The sequence below is a fragment of the Helobdella robusta genome (genome assembly GCF_000326865.2).
Source record: "Helobdella robusta unplaced genomic scaffold HELROscaffold_2, whole genome shotgun sequence".
NCBI lineage: Eukaryota > Metazoa > Annelida > Clitellata > Rhynchobdellida > Glossiphoniidae > Helobdella > Helobdella robusta.
Genome location: NW_008704083.1, coordinates 8,406,519 through 8,432,338, shown reverse-complemented (window position 1 = coordinate 8,432,338; position 25,820 = coordinate 8,406,519). Strand labels below are relative to the sequence as shown.

General features: G+C 32.5%; 7 protein-coding genes across 7 annotated transcripts; 4 read left to right on the top strand and 3 right to left on the bottom strand.

Moving 5' to 3' along the window:
• Positions 1-255: 255 nt before the first annotated feature.
• On the bottom strand, positions 256-5,833 carry HELRODRAFT_160752 (hypothetical protein; the record flags this gene model as incomplete). The annotated part of the gene is made up of 7 exons (XM_009017690.1): positions 256-506; positions 831-1,019; positions 1,135-1,289; positions 4,208-4,367; positions 4,772-4,975; positions 5,034-5,335; positions 5,769-5,833. 7 exons carry the CDS (start codon positions 5,831-5,833, stop codon positions 256-258), a joined length of 1,326 nt encoding a protein of 441 aa, XP_009015938.1.
• A 1,170-nt stretch (positions 5,834-7,003) lies between these two features.
• Positions 7,004-7,330, bottom strand: HELRODRAFT_64912 (hypothetical protein; the record flags this gene model as incomplete). The annotated part of the gene is made up of 1 exon (XM_009017689.1): positions 7,004-7,330. The coding sequence occupies one exon, from the start codon at positions 7,328-7,330 to the stop codon at positions 7,004-7,006; it is 327 nt and encodes a 108-aa protein (XP_009015937.1).
• Positions 7,331-8,626: 1,296 nt separating this feature from the next.
• On the top strand, positions 8,627-9,361 carry HELRODRAFT_160750 (hypothetical protein; the record flags this gene model as incomplete). Its single annotated transcript, XM_009017688.1, has 3 exons — positions 8,627-8,996; positions 9,059-9,262; positions 9,327-9,361. 3 exons carry the CDS (start codon positions 8,627-8,629, stop codon positions 9,359-9,361), a joined length of 609 nt encoding a protein of 202 aa, XP_009015936.1.
• A 1,789-nt stretch (positions 9,362-11,150) lies between these two features.
• On the top strand, positions 11,151-12,623 carry HELRODRAFT_160749 (hypothetical protein; the record flags this gene model as incomplete). The annotated part of the gene is made up of 4 exons (XM_009017687.1): positions 11,151-11,460; positions 11,538-11,732; positions 12,018-12,266; positions 12,553-12,623. 4 exons carry the CDS (start codon positions 11,151-11,153, stop codon positions 12,621-12,623), a joined length of 825 nt encoding a protein of 274 aa, XP_009015935.1.
• Positions 12,624-14,386: 1,763 nt separating this feature from the next.
• On the top strand, positions 14,387-15,739 carry HELRODRAFT_160748 (hypothetical protein; the record flags this gene model as incomplete). Its single annotated transcript, XM_009017686.1, has 3 exons — positions 14,387-14,696; positions 14,770-14,964; positions 15,486-15,739. 3 exons carry the CDS (start codon positions 14,387-14,389, stop codon positions 15,737-15,739), a joined length of 759 nt encoding a protein of 252 aa, XP_009015934.1.
• Positions 15,740-16,276: 537 nt separating this feature from the next.
• Positions 16,277-19,580, bottom strand: HELRODRAFT_184940 (hypothetical protein). Its single transcript, XM_009017685.1, has 8 exons — positions 19,383-19,580; positions 18,897-19,068; positions 18,586-18,764; positions 18,384-18,463; positions 18,061-18,138; positions 17,540-17,716; positions 17,196-17,264; positions 16,277-17,068 (listed from the first exon to the last, which is right to left on the bottom strand). The coding sequence occupies exons 1-8, from the start codon at positions 19,501-19,503 to the stop codon at positions 16,907-16,909; spliced, it is 1,038 nt and encodes a 345-aa protein (XP_009015933.1). The 5' UTR covers positions 19,504-19,580; the 3' UTR covers positions 16,277-16,906.
• Positions 19,581-22,118: 2,538 nt separating this feature from the next.
• On the top strand, positions 22,119-22,815 carry HELRODRAFT_160745 (hypothetical protein; the record flags this gene model as incomplete). The annotated part of the gene is made up of 3 exons (XM_009017684.1): positions 22,119-22,205; positions 22,330-22,389; positions 22,528-22,815. 3 exons carry the CDS (start codon positions 22,119-22,121, stop codon positions 22,813-22,815), a joined length of 435 nt encoding a protein of 144 aa, XP_009015932.1.
• Between the last annotated feature and the right edge of the window lie 3,005 nt (positions 22,816-25,820).

The following is a 25,820-nucleotide window of genomic DNA, read 5'->3' as shown; positions in this document are numbered from 1 at the left end:
TGTGCTTTGTTCCGCGGCGACCTGGTTCAAATACAGTCGATCCCAAACTCAAAAATGTTTCAGCGTATGTGCAATGATTGCAATGCCTGTGCGAGCATCTGCATGTAAATGAGCAAAATGTATAGCACACAAGTTTAAATGAGAAGTTAACAGAAAAAAAAACGAAATTTTTTTTTTAATTTTCAACTTTCTACTGCTTCTTATTGATTTATTTGTGTTGAATAATACTTTTAACTCATTGAAAAAACATAAATTTCAAATAAAAAGGGAAAAAATTGCGAAGCAGACGAACATCAACTTTTTCCGGCAGTAAAACTCAGCGCCATGGTCTGTTGAATCAACGATCCAATGGGCAGGTTTCATAATGCTACTCACAGCAGGTGAATAAGAATCTTTACTTCCAATAATAGCATCAGGCCAGAAGGAATCATCATAGTCGACTTCGTACCAGCCAGCGTAGGAGTTGTTGGTACATTTCCAGGAAGTGTTTGTCAGGATGTAGTTATCTGATGTTCTGGTTATCAATCCGCTTGTTAATTTGTTTTTATTTTTCATTGATCATTCATGTGTTTGATTAGTTTTGTGTTTTTTTCGCGTGAAAAGATAAATAATTTATTATTATAAAATGCAATTTCAAATTTTTAAGTGTCTCAAAATAAATTTGACATAAAATTTGAAAAATAGTGCAAATAATATAATGGTGCAACGATGCATACATTAAAATGATGGTTCTGCATAAATGAAATCCAGTTTTTAAATAGTTATGCTAGCTGAAATGTGTAAGAGAAGTTGAGTGTGTGGGGAATGGATTTGGAGATTTAATTTTTGACCTACTGCTGCGGTGTTGTGCGACTTAATGGCGAGAATGTAGGTGGGTCCAACCAGTTGGTAGGAATCAATTTGTGTCCACTCATTTGCGTTGGGAAAGTTTGATTCAACAGGTACTGAATTACCGTTGACGAAGAATTCAGCCAACTTAAAGTCCACAGTTATCAGCAAAGACTGGTTAAACAGTGTCTCTGCAAATCCATTTCAAATTTACAATTTAATTTTGCTTACTTGTCGAGAAAAGTTGGTTTATAAAATTAAAAAATAATAAATTTATCTTGCCTGATTTAAAATAATAATGACAACTGGGTACCAAGGAATACTTCATGGATATTTTACCAAACAGTTGGCACTGGTTGGAATCAGTAAGGAAGTTGTAAGCAACACAGTTGGTTGATTGTGAACATCTCATGGAACACTTCATGAAAGCTTTCTTTAGGGGCAGTGTGGAATAATTTGACCTTTCAAAGAACGAATCACACCCACAAAAATATTTATTATTCATTTCAAACTTCTTGAAACACTTTGCATGCACACACAGATTATATTGCAAACACAATTTGACGAACAAAGAAGCATAAAACTTAACGTTCATATTTTTAGTTTAATAGTTCAACTAATTAATTATTTAATTAAGCTTTTTAACGTTATCCTGAAAAAAAATATTTTCTCCCAAGCTACACGCAGAATGCCTCCAAAACAAATTCAACATGCGGTACAGACGACTAAATGCTCAAATATTTATTTTAGTTATTTTAGAGTTTATTTCGAAAATAAAGAAATTTTGAAATTAAGCTTCTTTTAAAAATTAGCAAATCACCATAAAAAAATATTTTTTAAAAATTTAAAAATTTAAAAAGCAAAACATTGAAGTATTTTTATACACGTGCTAGATAAACGAAAGAAAATCATCGTCTTTAAAATTATTAGAAGCTGAACGCAAATTTTAAAATCAATATAAAAATAGTGCATAAAATCAGAAAACCTATCCAATTGTCTCGTAATTTATAAAAATTAACCGATTAGCCAAATAAGCAATTAAATATTTAAAATGTTCATTGATTTTGAGCGGCGTATTGCAACAAATTGCACCATTTCGACGCGTTCATATTGTTCCAGTTTCTACGATTCAATAAGGGCAATTAACACAAATTGGAGAATATTTATCTTTTACAAATTTTAAAGTCTCTTTTCCAACTTGTCGGCGATGATCTGGATGGTATCACGCGATGGTATGGATGGTACCGAATGCTTTCTGTCAGAAACTCAAAGACCATTCCAGGCTATGACAAATTTGGCAGCTGTCGATGCTTTGTCATACGGTGTACCACAGGGTTCCGTCTTAGGTCCCATTCTCTTTTTGCTTTATACAGCAGATGTCTACACAATAATTGAGTCGTACAATTTCAGGTTTCATGCATTTGCTGACGACATCCAAATAATAGCCAACTCCTCTCCCTCGTCGTTTGGTGATGTGGTCGATGATTTAGTATCGTGTTTATCAGCCATTGATGTTTGGATGATGGGGCACAGATTAAAGTTGAACCAATGCAAGACCCAGTTTTTGCCTGTGGGTACATGGCAACAAGTGAATAGAGTGGGTATCAACACTATCAGAATAAAGGAATCTGTCATCGAATTTTGTGCGTCAGCACGAAATCTTGGATTTATTTTTGATACAAACATGACAATGCAATTGCACATAAAGTTGTTGTTGAAAGAATGTACTTACCAATTGAGAAAATCGTGACTCATCAAAAGATCTCTAAATATGCATACATTGCAATGTTTAATTCACTCGTTCATTCACTCGAGGATCGATTATTGCAACAGTTTATTCTACGGTTTACCCAAAAAGTATGTTGCACAGTTACAATTAATTCAAAATCGGGCTGCCAAGTTGTTAACTGGTGTTTCATATTTTGATCATGTTGCTCCTATCCTCTTCAATCTTCATTGGTTGCCCGTTCAACAAAGAATTGTCTTCAAAATTGCCCTACTGGTGTATAAAAGCATTAATGGATTAGCGCCGAAATATTTAATGGATCGAATTGTTCCAAGAAATGCACCGTTACAGTGTCAGAAGTTACGGTCAAACGGTTTAGATTTGTTAACAATTCGACAAACTCAGCTTGCTGTTGGTTGCAGAGATTTCGCTGTTATGGGACCGAAGATTTGGAACAGTTTGCCGGTCGACTTGCGAAATCGTGGGTTGTCAATTACTGAATTTCGAAGAAAGCTTAAGAACCATCTTTTCAGACAAACTTTTCATGATATGAATTTGATGGAAGTAAAAAATTAATCAAACTTTGCCGTTGCCGAATTAAACAACTTTTTACATTGTAGGCGCTTTTGAGAACAATAAAGGGCGCTTTATATATAAATAATCTAATAATAATAATAATATGAGGCATACACAATGTGTTTGTGCATGTACGTGTATGGTGTGGAGTGAACGTACATACAGTCTTTGTGGAACGAAAGTTTAATTATAATTATCGAATGACATGTAAGTAGTTCTGCGTTTGACAGATCTGCTTCATAAAAAAACTTGAAACAATGATTTCTTGCTTGCAAAAAATTAACTTTTTCAAATAAAGTTTTTATATATCATTTTTAATTTAGAAAGCTAAAACGTTTATCGTTCGCCTGGAAACAAGGAGACATCAAAATTTATGTAATTAAGTCTAGCATATAAATTTTTGATCCTCAAAACACACGCGTATTTAAATCTTAAAATTTTTTATAATCAAATTAAACGAGATAAATAAAATTAATTGAAAACTATTCAAGGATTAATAAAGATTTAAAAAATGTTGTAACAGTTGAATTTATTAAAACGCAGCTGGTGTTCAAATGTTTACCATACATATTTGAATGTTCAGTCACATGATTTTAAATGCTTACAGAGATTTATGCATATATGTATAATAAAGCTATTATTAAGATAAGTATATAGGCCTAGTTCAATTTTCACGCAACCATAAACTAATAAAATCTCGTAAATATTTTTAATCCTCCATCTAATCTATTCCAAGCATTGAAGGAGATGAGCAATTCATTTCAGGAATAAACTCTTTATAAAAATATAAACAACATTGTAAGAAGCTGCTATAAATAAGTCGTCAGTTTTTACTTCTTAAATAAAGAAAATTTTAAATTCCAATTTTATTCAATATTTAATTTTATTCGTTTTCGAAAAAATATTATGGAACACTCAATTAAATGGTCTATTTAACCCAGCACATTACCAACAAATCATACAAACAATGGAATATACAAATTCTTACTTATGATATCTTTACGGCAATAAAAATAGGCCAAACAATTTGAACAGTCCGTCGGATCGACGATCCACTTAGCAGGTCCCAGCACAGACCTGGATGGATTTTTGTCACTTTCACAAATGCCAGCAATAGCGTGAGGCCAGAATGAATCGTCGTAATCCATTTTGTACCAGCCATCATAGTACATGTTGGTGCATTTCCACGAAGTGTTTGTCTGCATGTAATTATCCGATGTCTTGGCTATCATGCCACCTGTCGTGATTTCACGACGTGTGTTTCTAAATGAAGTCATTGTGTTGTGTTGTGTTGTTGTCTGCTATTTCATAATTTACTAGCAGCGTGATACAAACAAGAAACCACATTTAACAGCATCTGTATGAAAGAGTGTGCCTATGCATTCTTTTAAAAAAATTGCAATAAAAAATGTGTGTAACCTCGGAACAATTCAACGAAATATACGCATCGTTCAACAGCCTAACGTTATTTTTTCTTATTTTAAAAAGATTATCGATAATGTTTATCAATTATCGATAACCTTTTAAAAACCTACTTTTAAATTGTTCAACTTAAGAATTTGTGACTCAAAACTGTTATAACATCTAGGTAGCGAAAATATTTACCAGACCAATTTTGAAATGATCAGCCAATGGAACAACCTGCTCCGCCCGCATTGTAGGACTTGATGGCGAGCGCATACAAGTATCCAGTTATGTTATATGCGTCAGTCTTCATCCAATTCTTCGCATTTGGAAAGTACAACGCAATTGGTACAGAATCGCCATTGATGTATACTTCTGACAGCTCATTGTCCACCGTTATCGAAAAAATGTTGCTCTGCAGAAATGTTGCGTCGTGATTTTCTGAAGTAAAATGGAAATAAATCTAAATTTATTAGACTAATTTAATGAAAGCTTTTACCTTTGTTAAAATAATATTGGCAACCGGAAACTGAAGAATATATTTTTAAAGTTTGGTTGAATAGCTGGCACTGTTTGGAAGCAGTGAAGAAGTTGTAAGCCACACAACTGCTTGTTTGCGAACATCTCATTGAACACAACATGAGCGCCTCCACAGATGAGAACATGAACAAACTTGAGTATTCCATCGATGAATCACAGGCGCAATAACTTTTATCACTTTTTTCAAACTTTGTAAAACACTTTGCACTCATACAACTACCGATGTGACCCAAGCAAAAGAGATAAGAGAAATAAACCAACCTAATCATAATAAGGACGTATTTGAATGACCACCTTTGAAAATAATAACTCAAAGCTATCGACGCCATACTCTTATTTTGAGCTGCGATGTTAAACCTCGAACAACATTTGTGCTCAAACCAGTTGCAGATGTTTGTTTTTTGTATATTGCAGAAAATTAGTTGAAACGAATTTTAGATTTTTGGATTTGAATGCTTTCAAAAAATATGAACCGGCATTACTTTTCATCATATAAGCTGATTCATTTGCTGCTTATGTACCTTCTACATAAATTAAACTTATTATATGTATGAGATATTATTATTAAGATTGGTTCACCTGAATAGATGTTGGCAGTTTGCATTATTTTTCATTTCAAGTTAATGATGTTCATTATGTGTTGGTAGGTAGAATGTGCATGTTTTTACGTAAGTGCTCCCCATTGTTCACCAACATATCTGTCACTAATGCATCAGGTACGCTCTTTCCAAGCTTGATGCGTCTGTCATTATAATCCATGACGGCTCTTTGTTCCGAGATGGTAAAAAAGGATGTTCTAAGTAACGGCATTCATGTCAGCAACAACAAAACTATTGCATCGAATATTTCTTTCAAATTTACAGATCCCCAGTCAAGCAGAATACCTGTAGCAGTTACATCGCAATTTTTCCATACATAGTTCTCACGAATCACTTCGTTTGTTTGTTGCGTTTTCATTTATTATTGAGGATTATTATGGAGATTTAATTTGAAGATTTGCGATCAGACAGTACTGTTCAATAAATTTTGTTTTAACACTGTAAAAGATTAAAACCCATTAATTGAACCCATTATAGAATGACTTTAAAGTTGGATGTTAGTTCACACGAAAAAAAAACACATGCTGAAAAAAAATACTTTTTGTTTTGTTTATCTGTAATGAAATATTTTATATCATTGACAAAAATCGAAATGGAAACAGCGTTGCCGATAAAAGTGTTTAAAAAATAAACCGGACAATCAAAAACAGACCAGTGAATCACTGCGCATATCTTGCGTTCCAAGAAACTACCTGACGAAGTGATAACGAAATATGATCTTCCATTTTAAACGTTGTTGGTATGTTTAAAAAATGCACCAATCGAATATATTAAAAACTTCAAAATTAATTTTACAAATGCAAGAAATGTTACTCGTATATTAATACAATAATTAATGAATTTATAATAAATAATATATGGGTTTTGACAGTATCACAAAATATGTTTATTCATACATAAGAAAAAATTAAATAAAAATATTTACCCCATCAATTGATGTTATTCATTTGAATCAGCATATTTTGGACAATATAATCAATAATAATTTTCAATAATATTGTCATTTATTAAAAAAATGTTTAAAATAAAAGATTTTAGTGAAACATCGGACGTTGAATTAATGCTAATAAAATATAATTATAAACTTCTAACGCGAAGTAACAAACAAAATCATAAAATTGTGAAAATCGTAATAAATTATGTTTAAAAACTGGAAGCATAATTTGATATCAGTGGAACGTATATGTAACATGTAAAAATTCCATATCACAAAAATTATGGATAAACATGTATTCACATAAAGTTATAATTAGAAGATCTATGTACAGTACAGCAATGCACATTCAAGCACATTGTATAATGATGCAAGCCCAGATTGAATCACCCTGAATTACTTCTTTTTCTTCTTTAAAGTTGGGGCTTCGCAAGCCACTAATTTAGCGATGTCAACTTTAAAAGTGTCGTTTCTGTCTTCAAACACTGCATTTTCCAACACCATGGTCCAGACATCATCAACATACCTGTATGTGGTCAGATCGGCTTTGAATGTAATTTTTCTGTCGAATTTCGTTGCCAACATCTCATTGATGGTTTTATCAAACCGTAATAAAGCTTTCGAAGCCATCTCTGGAGTTATTTTTTCAGCTTGAACGAGTTCATCCAAAGTATCCTGAAATGTTTGTCCTAAAGTGGTGCATCTGTAATGTTGGTAATCCATTTTATTTTACTTTAATATAGATAAAAACCAGAGCTTCTTCTTGTCTAGCAGTTACGTATGAATAAGTGTATAATTAATTGAAACGCGAAATCAGCAACAAACGACAATGATTTGTACATGGCACGTGCTGGTTATATAGAGAGATAAACCAAAGAAATATAATTTTACAACTTATAATTTTACACTTTTGTGTTTACGATCTAGAATGTTTTCTAGGTCGTAAACATAGAAATTAAAGTTAAAGTTAACCCAGCGCAATTTTAATTCAATTTTAATTACAGTTTTTATGAATGGTAAAATTAAGCCAGCGCATAATTAAAGTGGCTGGCTATCATGGTTAAATATTTGCTGGTTTTAATTGATTTTCATTAAAAAATATTTTTTGAAACACAAGTGATGAATAAGTAAGTGTCAGTCAAGCATTTGGTGAGGAAGGACTCTACTCAACACGTGCCCGTCTTTACATTGCTTGCATACATTCATACTGACGTCCATATTTTGTACGCAGGCGAAATTTAAAAAAATAAATGGTTGAAAGAATGAATGGACGAATGAATGAATAAATGAATGGATAAATGAACAAACGAACGAATGAATGAATGATGGAACGAACGAACGAACGAACAAATGAATACTAAATGATTGCACATACATGGTACCTCCCGCTTAATTATTTGCTGATACATACGTAACTGTCCATTAACATTTTTCGGTAAAAAAAATTGTTTATTTTTTATTTATTGTGATTTTTTGTCTGTTGCAACTGTTCATGCGAAACAATTTGCTTTGTTTGTAGTTCATGCTTTGTGGGAATTGAAAGGAATTCATTTATTATTCATCTCCCAGTGTAATTCTGCTGGGCAAAAATTAGTTTCTGTTAAGTTTTTTAGAATGTTGTAGTGATATTCAGTTGGAACGTTATCAGAATTATAAATTGAATTTATTATTTATAGAAAAAAATGTTTAATGAATTCATTTTAATTTGTTATTTGTCTCTACAACAGTGGAACCTGACCAATTGAACATGAACCCAGTATTGCTTTTGATTTCCAAGCTTCCCGCTTCTTTATAAAAATGTATAAATAACTTTGAGCCTCCAGTTATTTCTGTGACTACAAAATTAATCCGTAGGTACAAAATCAAATACGAGAAACTACATTTTCTACATAAAATCTAAATGACGCATTTGCATTGTGGAGGTGAACCTTCTTTTTAATTATTCAAATGACGTCTCGGTAGCAAGTACGGTCCTAGTATGAAATTTTTATTAGTACAGTTAAAATTTGTACCATCACAATGGCTTATAAACTGGCGCCGCTCCTAAAAGAACCAGTCCTGTTTCAAATTTCTGCAATGTTGAGTAGTTTTTATTTTGTAGCGCTCATTTTCTCAATGATGCCAGATGCAGGCGTGCGGGCGAAATGTTTTGAAGTGTTTGAAATGGAAAGTAGGTCATATTGCACGTGTGCGGAACCTTTCAAGAGCACGATGATTTCTGCGGTGGCATCGTACAGGCAAGCACTGCTGTTATGCTCGATGAGATGTTCACAATTAGGCAACTGCATGGCTTTCAACTTTTGGGACAGCAGTAACTTTTGTCAACTATTCAACCAAACTACGAAATCTTTATCCATGATATCAAATTGTAAGCATTATTTGAACGCAGGTAATTTCAAAATTTATCGTGAAATTTTTCAAAGATATAAATAAAACGAAACTTAATTTCAGAAGTCCACGAATCCCGGTTGTCATATAACAAGACACTGAACATAACAGTGGACAACGAGTTGATTGAGTTTTACGTGAATGGAGTTTCAGTGCCCACCAGATTGTACTTTCCAAACGCGGATGATTGGTCGAAAGCTGACACGTACAACATTCAGGGATATATCCACGTTCTGGCCATCAAATCGTTGAACTCCGGAGGAACAGGTCGGTTGATTCTTTGAACGTTTATTTCAAAATATTTACCCCATAGTGTATTGAAACCAAAAAGAAAATATTACAGGAACAGAAAGTGATGCAGGCTAACATTATCCATATCGAGTGTATTGTAATTAAGGATAAAAGTTTATCATAATCCGTGATTAAGGGATCATAATCCGGAATTGTTTTATCTTGAAAATTTTTTTATAATTTAAATGATTAAAATAATAAACAAATCTTTAGATATTGAATGAAAATTTTAACAAAAAGATCATTGGTCTATTGAACATGCATGATGGTAATATACACAAACACAAGTGGTTTAATAGCCAAATCTTCAGATAATTACATCCTGACCAACTCTACCTGGAAATGTACCAACAACTCATAGGATGGCTGGTACGAAGTGGATTACGATGATTCATTCTGGTCTGATGCTGTCGTAGGGAGGAGAGAGCGTGATAACATTCACGTCATGCCCGGGTTCAAACCTGCTCTCTGGATTATCGATTCTTCTGATTGTCGCGATTGTCATGCAAATTTTTACTGTCGTAAAAAATTTACTGGTATTTTGTTGTGATTTTTTTCAAATAAAATTAATTTTAAAAAGAAATTTTTTTAATTTTGTTTTTTAAATCTGAAAATGAAGTTACACAAATTTGCTGATTTCCTCCCTTCAAGAAATTGCACATAAAACTCTTCGATTGAAGTTTATTGAAACAACAGCACCAGGCTTTCGTCAAATTGTTTTCTTTCTTTTTCATACAATTTTTGGAATGTTATGCACCAGGTTTTTATTGCAATTAAAAATGAATGAACATACAGAAATACTATCAAATTTTGTATGTTTGTATTTAACATGCTTAGTAACAATTTGTTTGTTAGTTATTTTTATACTTATTTAATATCTTTGTTTAAGTTTTTTATTTATTGATATCTGTAAATTTGATTGCTCTTTTTAAATTCACTCACACGAATTGTGGTATAACGTTTGGGACGCAAAGCAGCAGTTGTGATGACTGGATTCGATTCCAAGAAGATCTCGGCCTACCGCATGCAACTGTGTGTGTCTGTGTGTGCGCTTGTGTGCGTGTGTGTTTGGGGCGTGTGTGTATGTTACAACAACAACTACTACTAATGATGATGATGATGATCATATGATAATAAAACTGTAAATTTTGAATGAACATTGATGTATTTGTGGCTATTAACTAATGTTGATGAATTTTAAAACATTATTAATGCCAGCATGTTAATGTGATGTTCGTATAATATTGCTTTAATAGACAATAATGTGAATATTAAATGAAAGACAAACGACGTTCCCAGCCATTGTCTACCTACATTGTTAATCAATACATGCAATTGATAGCATTGGAACAATTCGAGTTCAATCCATCTAATTTGTTACTATAGTAACTCATAGACTAATCTACGTAATATAATAGAACATAATTTAAAAACGTAATATAATAGAACATAATTTAAAACGACTAAATGAAAATGTTCACGCTACTAAACAAAACTGATGCATGGAACACCAACATTTACAATTTTTAATGAAGTTTCACGCTCTAAGTCATCAAAAATATTAAATTGTCGTTTGCAAATTATGAACAATGCGCATCTAATGCTGCTCTTTAAAACAACATTTGGTAAATAATGGGAAATCGATGATTACAGAATATTTAATGACAAACTTAATGAAAACATTTACCGATGTTGAAACAAAGAACTTGAAATTAAACATAAGCAATGGTTCACGATAAGTTTACAACAAAAATCTTATAACTAGCTACATGGCTGCGTGTCAACCTGTTCAACGACGTTCAAAATTAAAACGACTCGTAAAGCTTTAAATTAATCGCTTGAAATTGCGATGAACTATCAAAAAATGTTCAGCAAGTTGCTCCTTTCAATACAGATTTTTCAGTGCGTCTCCAGGTGCAGCACAAATGCAGGCTGTTTTACAGAGTTGGTTGTAGATGGCAAACGTTTGTGTGCGATGGATCCATCTTTCAACAGCACCGAATTTCCAAAGTCTTCATCCAGAGAAGCCCTCATCACGTGCTCTATGGAATGTTTGCAAACTTCCAGCTGCCTGGCTTACAACTTTCGGTGTAACTCCAATTTGTGCCAAATTTTCAATCAACCGTTGAAATCGTTTTCTGTGATGTCTGATTGTCAATATTATTATAAATCAGGTTAAATTAAATTTAAATTAATAATTAAAATTAAATGTTTCTAAAGAAGCACAATTGGCATTATAACATTATTTCAGGAGCAGGATTGCTTATGAATCAATCTTTGCTGATAACAGTGGACAACGAACTGGTTGAATTTTACGTCAATGGAAAAGCTGTGCCAGTAGCGTCGAACTTTCCAAGCGCCAATAATTGGATAATGACAGACACGTACGAACTGAGTGGAGACATTTATGTTCTTGCCGTCAAGTCGTTCAATGCTGGAGGATCAGGTTGAAATAACTGGCTTTCTAATTTTATTTTTAATGTGCATGGATGCTGTGGGCTGTTCATCTTCATCTTCTCACTGGTTGATTGATTAACTTCAGTGTCCAACCAACTGTTTGCTGGTACTTATAAACAAAATGGCGTTGTAATTCATTCAAAGGATAAATAAAATTAAATTCATTCATACTTGTAAAAATTTTTACCATAACAAAATATATATGAAATAAAAAATCCCAGTATATTGGTTTTATTTTTAAAACCAACTTCATTATTGGATAATAAATTAATAGGTGGTTTGATAGCCAAAACAGCGGATAACCACGTCCTGACGAACGCTTCATGGAAATGTACGAACGAATTGTACCCTGGTTGGTACAAACTGGATTACGACGATTCCTTCTGGCCTGCTGCCTTCGTGGGCAAAAGAGAGAGAGATCTTGTCCATGCCATGCCCATCTTCAAACCTGCCCTCTGGATCACTGATCCATCAGACTGTTCAAACTGCCTGGCAACTTTTTACTGTCGTAAAAACTTTATAGGTAATTCGGTTTCGATATGTTTTGTTGTTGTTTGAGTTTGACAAACTACTGGTTAATCAAAATTTCAATTTGCCAGTTTAGTTTTTAATGAAATGAAATGATGAAGAAAATGACAATAATAATAATGATAATAATAATAACAATAGTGATGATGAAGGTGATGATGGTTTGATGACAGTGATGATGATTATGATGACAATGATAATACCGGTTATCCATTTAAACAAAAGGAATAATTGGTGATGTAAAAAAAAACATTTTTTTGATTATTTATTTTGTTTTGAAGATTTTGTGCCAGCGGTAAAATTACAAAAAAATTCATTGGTTGGATCAACCTTACAGGACAATGTCTTATAAACCATTGTCGAGTTTACTTTGCACCGACATTTAATGGAAACAATTACTTTCATCATATTTTAATTCGTTATGATCTAATTTAATGTGAAAATATTGAAGAAATAACTTCAACATGAATGGGTTAGTGTTGAATAAATGGTGATTTATGGTTTATGATTTTAAAAATTTTTTCTTTTATTAACTGCTCTATTTGTCCGTTCATTAATTCATTTGTTGTTTGTTCAATAGTTTATTTGTTTATTCATTCGTTCGTATCTGGTCTATTCATTCATTTGTTCGTTCGTTCGTTCATTTGTTCATTTGTTCGTTGTTTGTTCATTCTTTTATTCATTTATTCATTCATTTATTCATTCATTTATTCATTCATTTATTCATTCATTCATTCATTCATTCATTCATTCATTCATTCATTCATTCATTCATTCATTCATTCATTCATTCATTCATTCATTCATTCATTCATTCATTCATTCATTCATTCATTCATTCATTCATTCATTCATTCATTCATTCATTCATTCATTCATTCATTCATTCATTCATTCATTCATTCATTCATTCATTCATTCATTCATTCATTCATTCATTCATTTATTCATTCATTCATTCATTCATTCATTCATTCGTTCGTTCATTCGTTCATTCATTCATTCATTCATTCGTTCATTCGTTCATTCATTCGTTCATTCATGAATCAAAAGATCATAGCAAATAAATGAAAAAATCATCTGATTTTGTTCATACATAAAAATTTTGTGAGGCCTTCGTTCGTTCGTTCGTTCATTCATTCATTCATTTGTTCATTCATTCGCTAATTCATTCATTCATTCATTCATGAAAAGGATTAATTCAAAAGATCATAGCGAATAAATAAAAAAGCATCTGATTTTTTTATACGTAAAAATTTTTTGAGGCCTTCGATAAAAATCAGAAAGCAGATTGCTGCTGGTCCAGAGTTCCATCCTTGCAGAATATCATATCATTCCCGGTGGCAGTACCGTTCAAATGTGAGCGATTAGTGCAGAAGCTCAAAATTATGGCAAGTATTGCAATGATAAACTGAAATCATAAAGCTTTTTGAAAAAGTGAACTTGTGTGTGTTTACCTAGCTTTAAAATTGTATATGGAAGCATTAATTGTACTGTTTAAATTAATTACAAATTGAACTTTTACTGATTTTCAGTGCGAGGAACACGCTATTAATCACCACTTTGTAATTATCTTTGCGGTCTAACAAAATACTGATGAAAATTTCAACTAGAGAAATTTTTCCAAAGAAACATAACAAATAGTAATTAAAATAAATTATTTTACTTAATGATACATTTTTTAAGTTTGAACAACCGGCAATATAAGTTTCATTGAAAATATTTCATGAAGGAACTCACGATAGGATAGGTAGTGTTTGTGTCTGTGTGATCGTAATGAAAAATTTTAAAAATGTTGAAATATGTGCAAATAACTGTTAAAATATTTAAAATAACTTCGCAACCACACAGATAACAGAGCAAGTTTGTAAATGCAAATTTGCGAGCACAAAGCTTCTTCCATTGTTACGAAGAGAATGCACCAGCTTTAAAAATAATCTATGTAGAGTTAAAACTTTTGCTTGAATAATATAGAAAGAAATGTTCGTGCCTTAACTTAACGACAATTCTTCATTACAACTTAGGAATGATTCAACTGAAATTTAAGCGTATAAATTAATTTTTTATTTTTAAAACGTCGAACAAACATTCAGAAGTTAATTCATTTTCAAAATAATGTTTCATCGGATTTACATCCATGCTCTCCTTTGCTTCAGTTTCATGATTTTCAACGCGTATGCCAAATGTTTTACTACTTTTAAAAGAGATGGCAAACATTTCTGCGCGTGTGGTTCATCTTTTGAAAGTTCGAGCTTTCCCATGTTCTCATCTGTGGAGGCCTTCATGTTTTGTTCTATGAAATGTTCACAATCAACCAGCTGTGCGGCTTACAACTTCTTCATTGCATCCAATAACTGTCAACTATTCAACCGGACAGTGGAGACGTTTGCTGCCATACCGAATTGTCAATATTATTCTGAAATAGGTGAAAATTACTTATATCTAATGAATTGTCAAGGTCGAATAATGTTTAAACATTAAAATATTTCCTGCAACAGAAGCACCTGTAATGAAACTAACGTTATTGATAACAGTGGACGATGAACTGACTGAGTTTTACATTAATGGAAACTCTGTACCTGTAGCTCTAAACTTTCCAAACGCAAAGGACTGGAGGCTGCTAGATATGTACGAACTGACCGGCGCCATTTATGTTCTTGCCATCAAGTCATTTAATGCGCTAGGAGGACCAGGTTGATTTTTTTCAAATCTTTTCAATGATGTACACAGAAACAGAAAAAATATTACGACGTAAAATGTAGTATGGTTATAGTGATATAACGGTATCTTTGGACTATAGGTTATATTTAATGATTGTTCATAATTCTTTTTGCTTAATTTTTACAAAATACAAATGTATTCTTAAATCTTATTAATTAAATGCTTTGTCACATTTATCAAGTGCCATTTTTTCGTGAGCTTTCAAACAAATTTGGCTTATTATGTTACTCTTCTGTTCTTATGAGACTATAACAGTCGCTAGACCATAAAGTTCTGTGTTCAAAAAAGAATTATTAAAACTCAGTAAAATCGTTTTAACAAATAACCAGCAAATAGAAAAAATGACGATTTAATAAATCAGAGAGTAAACAGAGAACTAAGCTAACAAATGTTTATTGTTTAATATTTCTCAAACAATCCTTGGAATTTGATTTAGTTAGTCTTTTGACATTATAAAAATGAAAGTCAGAAATATAAACACATTTTTGAATAGGTGGCTTGATAGCCAAATCTTCAGATAATTACATCCTGACCAACTCTTCCTGGAAATGTACCAACAACTCATACGATGGCTGGTACGAAGTGGATTACGATGATTCATTCTGGTCTGATGCTGTCGTAGGGAGGAGAGAACGCGATAACATTCACGTCATGCCCGGGTTCAAACCTGCTTTCTGGATTATCGATTATACCGACAATAATTACTCTGGATATTTTTACTGCAGAAAAAGTTTCACAAGTGAATAATTAAATGTTTTCTCATTAAAATTTGTAGTTACATAAAAACATGGGTGAATAAATTTATTAAATCGTATTTCTTATACATTCGGGCGCAGAGTTTGTCCGAGGAGCAAAGTGCGATTTGTATAAAATCCATCCATAAGGCAGAAGTTCCATGCATCACGTTAACTAAAAGTGTTACTGACTGTTCTACATCTGTTCTTAAAGTTTTCGTGAATACCTCTAATTTAATGCTCTCCTCTTGTTATTGCTTTTGAACACTTTGTATTCTTCTTACTTATCATGCACGATATTAATTTACTTAAGCTAATCTGAATCAAATTTTTTAATCTGAAAGATTGAGTGAACAGGCTGATTTGAAATCACACATCCGAACTAATTATAATTGATATATTATCATCATTGACTGATTGCATGTATATGAGATTGATCATTTATTTTCGTTATTAACTGTTAGAAGTTAAAAGACAAACTGAGGAGCTTATCTTTCAAGGACTCAAATTGTATGTTAAATAAAATTTGAATCTTGAGAATTGAAAATGTACGAATAACGTTGTTTTTAATGACAACCATTTTATCAAACGTTTCATTAACGCATTTGAATATGTATTAATAATAGTAAGTAAAGTCGATCACGAAAAATTTGAAAATCACCGAGCAAATAATAACAATTCTACTTTAAAACTTCATTGCTCTAGATTTTTCTAGCTGTTCTAGCGAGCATTCAAATTGATATAAAATCATGACAGGTTCCTAACAACTGCGATGTTCTTCGAATCTGACTTTTCAACCAACGTGGCAGGTCCCTATCTGCATAGTGATTAATTAGATCAGGCAGACGTTTCAAGTTTCAAAACTCAAAAAACTCATGCTACTTAGTGCCGTATCGCAATAGGAATGTTAAAAATTTTTTAAATATTAAGAAACAGTACTATTACTGACTGACGAAGGAATTGTATTTACACAACACATGTAGTACAGTAGACATCAATAAATATGTTCAAAATTATAACGATTGTACAACATCTGAAAAGTATTTTGCTAGTTTAAAAGAAAATTCGGCAATAGAATGTTACCATGCTAAAAACAAAAAATGCAATATATTGGTGTAATCCTTGATTAAATAAACTATTATGATATAAATCGACAAATCATTCTCTGTGTTGGATGTGATCAGAATATCGGAATGTAGCTGTCAATCTTTGTCCTGTGACGCTGTGACACACACTCAGCTATCCACACGATGTTCCTGTTCTCCTGCTCCTTCAGTTTAACGAATGCGTAGAAGATGCCAAAATGAAACTGATTCATGAAAGCATTTTTCATCAACTTAACCTGCAAAAGTTAATAATTTATATGGAAACCATTGCATAAACTTGAAATATGATACAACTAGCAAATCATTAACATAATTTAAAAAAAAATAGAATACAAAGTAATGAACATAAAAATGTCAACGAGCCTCATGCTCAAAGAACTTATCCTCCAGTGTCTTATCTCCCTGCGTTTCGTCAAAAATCTGCTTGTACTCCTGAAAGGTCAGTTTGCAAGTTTTCAACAGACTAATTTAAAATTACACAATCTACAAACGAATGTGATTAAAACAAGTAACTTAACAGGGGATAAAAACGGTCTCAAACATTATATTAGACAAGGCAATGTATTAAAAGCAGATCCACAAAAAGACACCGTAAACATCTTCCCATAACTATTACAGATACTTAGGTACTAGATATACAGAGAAAACAGTTTAAAAACCTGAACTGAACACTAAATGAAAAATAAAAGCAGAACAGCAGAACTAACGGCATAGAACTCAGCAACAGATTTAACTTGATCATAATCTTCAGCTCGTGCCAGGGCGGCCAGCCCATCAGGGTACAACTTGCCCATGCGAGGGTACAACTTGGCCCTCTCATCCTTTGAAAGTTCAGTCCCAAACGAGTTGATCGTGATTATGAAGGCTCTCCTGTCTGCTTCAAACTGAATATTATTTGAAATCATTATCTTGCAAATATTGTTTTGTAAACATCATTCTGTAAACGTCATGTAATAAACAGTTTAAATTTACAAAAAAGCAATCTTAAAATTAATGCACAAAATGAATAAATCACATTTATGCTTTATTTCTATATTCCCTTTAAAGGAAAATACACTGGATATTTATTTATCTTGCAACAATATTACACTCAGTATAAAACGAATGTTTGAACGATGCACATGTCACGTCACTTGAGGACATGTTCATACAAATATGATCCTAAAAATAATGCAGAAATATATTCCATTTATTTATAACTTGAATTATTTGCATTTCTGATGACAACCTCAAGAGCTGTGGACATCATCTCTGCAGTTGAATCACCAAGTGTTTGACAGAATTTGTAGAAATCTTCCAAATAAGCCTTTGAAAAAATATAAAAAAAATTTATTTTAATGAAACTGTTAGTAGAAGCAATTCTCAAATGTAACTGCACAGCAGATGCTAATTATGAGCTGCATGCATGTACAATGTGTGCACTTAAGATAATTTTCAGAAAACCTCAGATCATTTAAAATAATGAGAAAATAATCACGTTGATGGTGTTAGAAACGATTGATGGTGACAGAGATGATGAGGATGATGACAATAAAGGTTGTAGATACCAGCCTTGTAGAGAGTGTTTCTTATTATCTCTATGTTCATTTCATCCAAATCTTGTTCAGAAATGCAGTCAATAAAATATGGAGCTAGATGAAATTTTCAATATTCAACTTAAAATCAATGAAAACCAGATATCTAGCAAAAAATTAAAAAATTTATTAAGGTTAAAAAAGCAAACAAAAAAAAAGATGTCTGACGTCTTACATACCAAGAGGTGTATCGACCAGAACAGCATTGTAGAGTTCAGCAGCATTGGAAGCAATGTGGATGGCTTCCATCTGTTCAAAACTTCCAAGTGGATGACACTTTGGGATAAGTTCAGAGATGGATCTCTGGTGTAGTGTGCCAGTGATTAGCAGCACAATGTTGTCAATCATGTAACTGTAGCTAATGTCAAAAGTTTTATTTTTATATTATTTAATAGAAAAATTATTTAATTATACCGTAAAAAAAAACAAACAAACAAAATTTTTAAACATTATCATAATAAAAATTCATTAAAATTTTCAAATTTCCAACGTTATATAGTCAAGAAAGTTGGACAGTGGGGGGAGAGAATGATTTCTTATGTGTTGAAACTCCACAACCAGCTTTTCCTTCAACTTGTCATCAATGGTGCCAACCTGTATCGGGCTGGCTTCGTTTGCCAGGAAGTTTCCATAGTCAGTGCTTTGTAAATGCAACTTCAAATCTGACAATAATAAATAAGATTATCATTATTTGAATGACGTAATATAAAAAATGGGAATACTCAGTTGGGTTTTAAATTTTTGGCTCATGTGATATGAATAAATGAAATATAATTTCAATTTAAATTTAATTATTTTTAAATAAAAAAAAATACAAAAATAAAATATGTAATGAAATCATGTTTTTAAATTTTTAAATTAAAACAACGTTTAACAGAATATTTTATTTCATAAATAAAAAAAATGAATATAATTTAAAATTGAAATAAATAAAGTGAAATAAATTAAAAATAAATTTAAAAAAAGTAATATCCACCTTCCAATGTCTCACACTGGATCAAGTTGAGATAATCAGACTGCTTGAGGATTCCTGCTTTGAAACCTCGCAACAATCCTTCCAAATAACCGAAATTAAGATTGAAATTCAAAGAATTCATTTTTTACTTAATTAATTGGTAAATTGTCAACAAATTATTGCTCAGATTATAATAATATTATTACGATTAAATGTAAAACCAAAGCAAGAAAGTGATGTGACAACTTCTGAATGAAGCAAATTATTTTGATACAGTCGGTTTAGACCGGTTTTGGCTGGTTCGAGTTTAAATTCAGAATTCAGAGATTGATTTAATTGCTGATTTATTTCAATCAAAGTTGCAAATAATTTCTATCGTATAAAAAATATAAAAATATAATAAAAAATAATAAAAAATAATAACATTTAGACTTGAGTTAATGTAATATTTCCACTTTATTCAAATTAGGGGCCGTCCATAAAAGATGTCACGCTTCAAGTGCTTCAAGTGTGACGTCCCTTTTTTAAATAAACAAAACAATAAATTTTCTTTCGTATATATATGCGCATAAATGAATATTAAAGTTTTCAACCGAACAAATAGCATGTAAACTTGTCATTCGTTATTTTGATATCCATAAAAAAATGCATAGAACAATTACGTTGTTTAATGACTCTTCATTAAGAGGAGAGGGGTAATGTTTTGTGACGATCTTATTTTGAGGGAGCTGGTCGATTTGTGCAGAGTAAAATACCGCCAACAAATTCGAACGCTAACAGCAATTGTTTCAACGTGAGTCATCAACATTTTAAAGCACAATGGATGGATAGATAGATACATGGATATACAACGTAAATGTAGAGGAGAGAGGGGGAAGAGAGAAAGGGAAACCAGAAGAAAAGGTACGAGAGAGAGAGAGAGAGAGAGAGAGAGAGAGAGAGAGAAAGCTAAAGAAAAAGAGACAGTATAAAGAGATAGCGAAGGGAGATACAAGGTAAAATAGAGTGAGAGAGAGAGGGAGAGAAATGATCCAATATAAATGAGAGATAGAGAAAGATACAGGATATAATATTGAGGAAGAAAAAGAGATGCATGATACAACATTGAAAAAGATACAAGGTACAATGTTGATGGAGAGAGCTCGCGGGAGAAAGACAGAGAGACAGACAGACAGACAGACAGATAGATAAATATATAGATAGATGGATAGAAAGGATGCTACTGATTGACACAAGCTAAGTAAGTACTTAAAATTGTATTTAAAAATTTTTAATTGTTGACATTACTACAGTCGTTGCTGGCTATTTTATTTCAATAAAAGCGTGAGAATGTTCGTAGTAAGGTTCCAGTAACAACTGACACGTCATCTTTATCGTTTATTAATCTTTAATCAAAATGAAATAGCATTATTAACCTTTGAGTTTCATATCGTCTGCTAGCTAATTAACCAATCTAATGAAAACTACTCTTACTAGAGTATGAACAAAGTCAATTAATAATAATTGAATAACAATGTTAACTGCTTAATTATTAATAACATTATAAGCATAATTGTAAGATCAGAACAATTGTACCATATATCATTATACAGAGAACGCTTTTATCACGTGACTGAGATAGGATTTTAATACTGAAGTTAATTATTTTATTAGCATATTAGCTGTTGGTCTGACTTGACCATGTCCGGTGTGGTGTCGTCAGGGGTAGCCGGCGTGCATACTGCCTGAATTAAAAGTTGAATTATGATTAGGAATTGTGAATTATTTTGAATTAGGAATTATAAACCTTAAAGTAAAGCAAAAACCAAATGAAAGCTGAAACCAAATAAAAAAAAATTTTTGTAAAATAAAATACTTAATCGAACCAAGTAGTAACTGAAAAACTCGTATGAAAGTTTATCCTACATACACTATAATAACTACAGCTACGTCATGTGTCGTCATAAATACATAATGTAATGTGTGCGTGTGCGTGCGTGCGTGCGTCCGAATGATTGCCGTACGATGTAAGTGCTGCCTCTCTCGCTCGTCTCACATCGTATCCTTATTCAAGTTGGAACATTTTTATAGTTTTTTTGCTTGTTTCTGTTTGTTTTGTTCTTCATTTTTTTAATTATAACCGACATGACAGCTATTATTACCCTTATAAAATTATTTAATAGAAAATAAAAAACCAACATATAAAATAGAAGAAGTTGAGTTGTTTGGCTGCTGTTTCCAACCGACAATCCATCTAGTGGAAACTTTATGGAGCAGGTTCTCAAACTCATGCCGGCACTTTTTCAAAATAGGTGAAGATCGTTGTTATGCAGAACAAGAGAGGCAGACCGATGGATGGGAGATGGAAACATTCATGCTCACGAATGCGTACTCTGTCCTGCATGAAATCATTATCTTTTCCTGTTTAAATAACAACTAAAGTTTTGGCTAAAAAATGATTTTAATATCCAGACTAATATCATCGATATAAACGAACGATTGATTGTTTAAACGGATGAACGAACGAACGAACGAATGAATGAATGAATGAATGAATGAATGAATGAATGAATGAATGAATGAATGAATGAATGAATGAATGAATGAATGAATGAATGAATGAATGAAACAATAAACAGATGGAAGAACGATTAAAAAGATTGAGTGAAAATATGAACGAATGAATGATTAAACGAAAAACAAACGAAACTAAACCTTACCCGGAAAATCGTCGTTACTGCAGTTCATTGCACCGACCCTATCTGAGCTGCAGCCAAAATGTTCTGCAAGCATGCCCATTCGGTCATGTATAACACCCAACATCGTGTGTTAGGAAGCGCCGAAAAGAGTGCGTTTTCTAGGCAGGTATGCAACCATCAGCGACGAGTTTGTCACATTAGAAACAAAGTAAAATAAACAAAAGCTGACTCAGACTCTGGTTTTCATAGCAATTTTAGTGAGCATTGCTAACCATTTTAATCATCATCAGAAGAAGAAGAAGAAAAAGAAGAAGAAAAGAAGAAGGAGAATAAGAAAAATAAAAAATAAAGTAGGATTCTGATTCATTATCATCATCATCAGAATAATAATAAGAAGAATAAAAAATAAAATATGACTCCGATAAATTATCATCATCATCAATATAATAAGAAAGAGATATAATAAAAACAATAATAATAATAAAAAGAAGAAGAAGAAGAAGAAGAAGAAGGAGAAGAAGAAAAAGAAGAAGAAGAAAAAGAAGAAGAAGAAGAAGAAGAAGAAGAAGAAGAAGAAGGAGAATAATGAAACATGTCAGCCACCGTCAGCGGCGAGTTCGTCCTGCCTGCACCGCTGCTTCGTTTTTGACGTATCAGTAGCGTTCGTATATAACCCCTCAACACCTCAAGCAGAGCCGACGCCGGATGCACTGCTGCACATCTCAGCCAGGCTTGCGTTCATTGCCACTGGAGGAACAACTATAGCGCGAGAGTAAAAGTAAACGTTTTATTGCTTACATCAAGGCCATTTCTGAACTTCCAAAATCAACAGCTCTACAAGCTTTCGTATGCCACCCTGAATGAATGAATGATTGAATAAATGAATGAATAAAAAATAAAAACTCAATATGATAATCAACATTCGATTAATAAAAAATTGACATCTGATTCATTTGCAACCAACCAACATTCAGTACACAAACAAAATATATATAGAGTCAGCATTATATAACTTATATTATATAACCGCGCAACTCTATATAACACTATATAACCGCGCAACTCTATATAACCGCGCAACTCTATATAACACTATATAACTCTATATAACACTATATGACTCTATATAACTCTATATAACCGCGCAACTCTATATAACACTATATAACTCTATATAACACTATATGACTCTATATAACCGATAAACTCTATATAACACTTCACAACCGCGCAACTCTATATAACACTATATAACTCTATTTAACCGCGCAACTCTATATAACACTATATAACCGCGCAACTCTATATAACAATATATAAATCTATATAACCGCGCAACTCTATATAACACTATATAACTCTATATAACCGCGCAACTCTATATAACCGATAAACTCTATATAACTGTACATAACCGCGCAACTCTATATAACACTATATAACTCTATTTAACCGCGCAACTCTATATAACACTATATAACTCTATATAACCGCGCAACTCTATATAACTCTATTTAACCGCGCAACTCTATATAACACTATATAAATCTATATAACCGCGCAACTCTATATAACACTATATAACTCTATATAACACTACATGACTCTATATAACCGATAAACTCTATATAACTCTATATAACACTATATAACAATATGTGTATGCATGAGTGGGTGAACTCAACTTCAGAATCTTCCCCACTGCCATGCAATCTCCATTGCTCCAGCCTCCGTCTGAGTGACGCACCGACCACAGTCTGAAGCCATACGGTTGAAGATGAAACCTCTCGACTTGCTCCCAACCAGAATGTTACACCTGCTATAAAAATAATTATTATTTTAATAACGCAAATAAAAAATAATAATTTTTAAATTAATATCGCAAAGGAGAAAAAAAATCCAACAATTCCAACGTTTGAGACGTACATCTGACTGACTCGGCACACAGCACCATCATCTTCCGAACGGCAAAGTATCACTCTTGAACCAACATCATTTCCGGCATGTCGTGGTGTTAAGAAAAATATCATTTAAAATCTTATTAATTACCAATTGTAAAATAATATTGAGTGTAATGTACTCTGACTGTGTGTCATGTATTGCAATGTTTGGTGTGTGTGTAATGAAATGTAATGTTTGGTGTGTGTGTGTGTGTGTGTGTAATGTTTGGTGTGTGTAATGTTTGCTGTGCTTAATGTTTGCTGCGTGTAATGTTTGGTGTGTGTAATAGCGACGTGAAACAAAAACAAAAACACACAAAAATCAGTAAGTGAGAATTATAAAGAATAGAAGTCACCTACCTACCTACAGTAAATTAACTCTTATGCCTTAGCCTACCTATGATAACAATTAGCTCATCTCAAATCTAACCTACTTATGATCAATTAACTCATCTTAGGACCTAGCTTACATATAATCAACTACACTTAAACTCATGGCGTCGTCAGCCAGGTAGAGAGGAAAAATTTCAAGAAGTTAGAAGACAAACATGACAACTACACAAAACAAATGAATGTATTTGTGAGTGTGTATTGTAGTAATGCGTGCGCGCAGTGTGTATGTATGTGTGTGTGTATTTATGTGTGTGTGTGTGTGTGTGTGTGTGTGTGTGTGTGTGTGTGTGTGTGTGTGTGTGTGTGTGTGTGTGTGTGTGTGTGTGTGTGTGTTGAATGTAAAAACTTAACCGCAGGAATCTTCTCCACAGCCATCCAGTCACCATCTGAGACGCGTTATTCACCAGCCATCTTCTGAGGAAAAAAAAAATTTTTTTAATTCATAATGCAAATGAAAGTAAATTATTTCATGCATGCGTGCCAAGTTATGCCAAAATTTCATTTGATTCCCGTTATAAATGTAAAACCGAGTTGTGTTATATCGAAATTAATATTATCTCCTCCACTAAATTAATCCTGCCACTACTGCTGTTGCATCTGTTACTTTTATAACTGCTACTACTATTAATAAAACTGCAGCAGCAGCAGCTACTACTACTACTACTACAAGCTACTACTACTACATTTACTAAAGTAAACTTATCAGCGCGTTATAACACATAGCAAAAAAGGCCCATCCTATTTTTTTAAATGTTGGCAAGCCAGCCATCATACATGTTTACGTATTAATTACTGCTTGTACTATTAAAATACAACTACCACTACTACAACCACTACTACTACAACCACTACTACTACAACCACTACTACTACAACCACTACTACTACAACCACTACTACTACAACCACTACTACTACAACCACTACAACCACCACTACTACAACCACTACTACTACAACCACTACTACTACTACTACTATTACTGTCGTTACTCCTGCACTACTACTGCTGCTAAAATTACTATTATTATTACTGCCAGAGCTTTAAAAATAAAATTATTAGCACGTTTTAAAACTTCTTTTTAACTCATACGCAAGTAAAATAATATTACAATGTCTTATTTTTTTAGGAAACATTCGGCGTACCAACGGGTAAACGTTTATAGAAAAAACTTTCTACCATTACAACCTTCACCACGCAGTTTAAATCGTTACGATCTTTCTTCGGCGAAACTTTACGTTTACATAAGCGCCTCAACGCAAACAAAATTCGAGTATTGAATAAGTTATATTATTGATGAGTGCATCTTCAACCAATTTGAATTTCAAGCCACGGACTTGCGTACGCAACACATTCAGCCATTTAGTAACTAACATTTTGCAATGTAATGAGTAAAAAGGTTAAAATGCGCGCAAATAAATGCACAGAAGTTTATTTTAATTTCAAC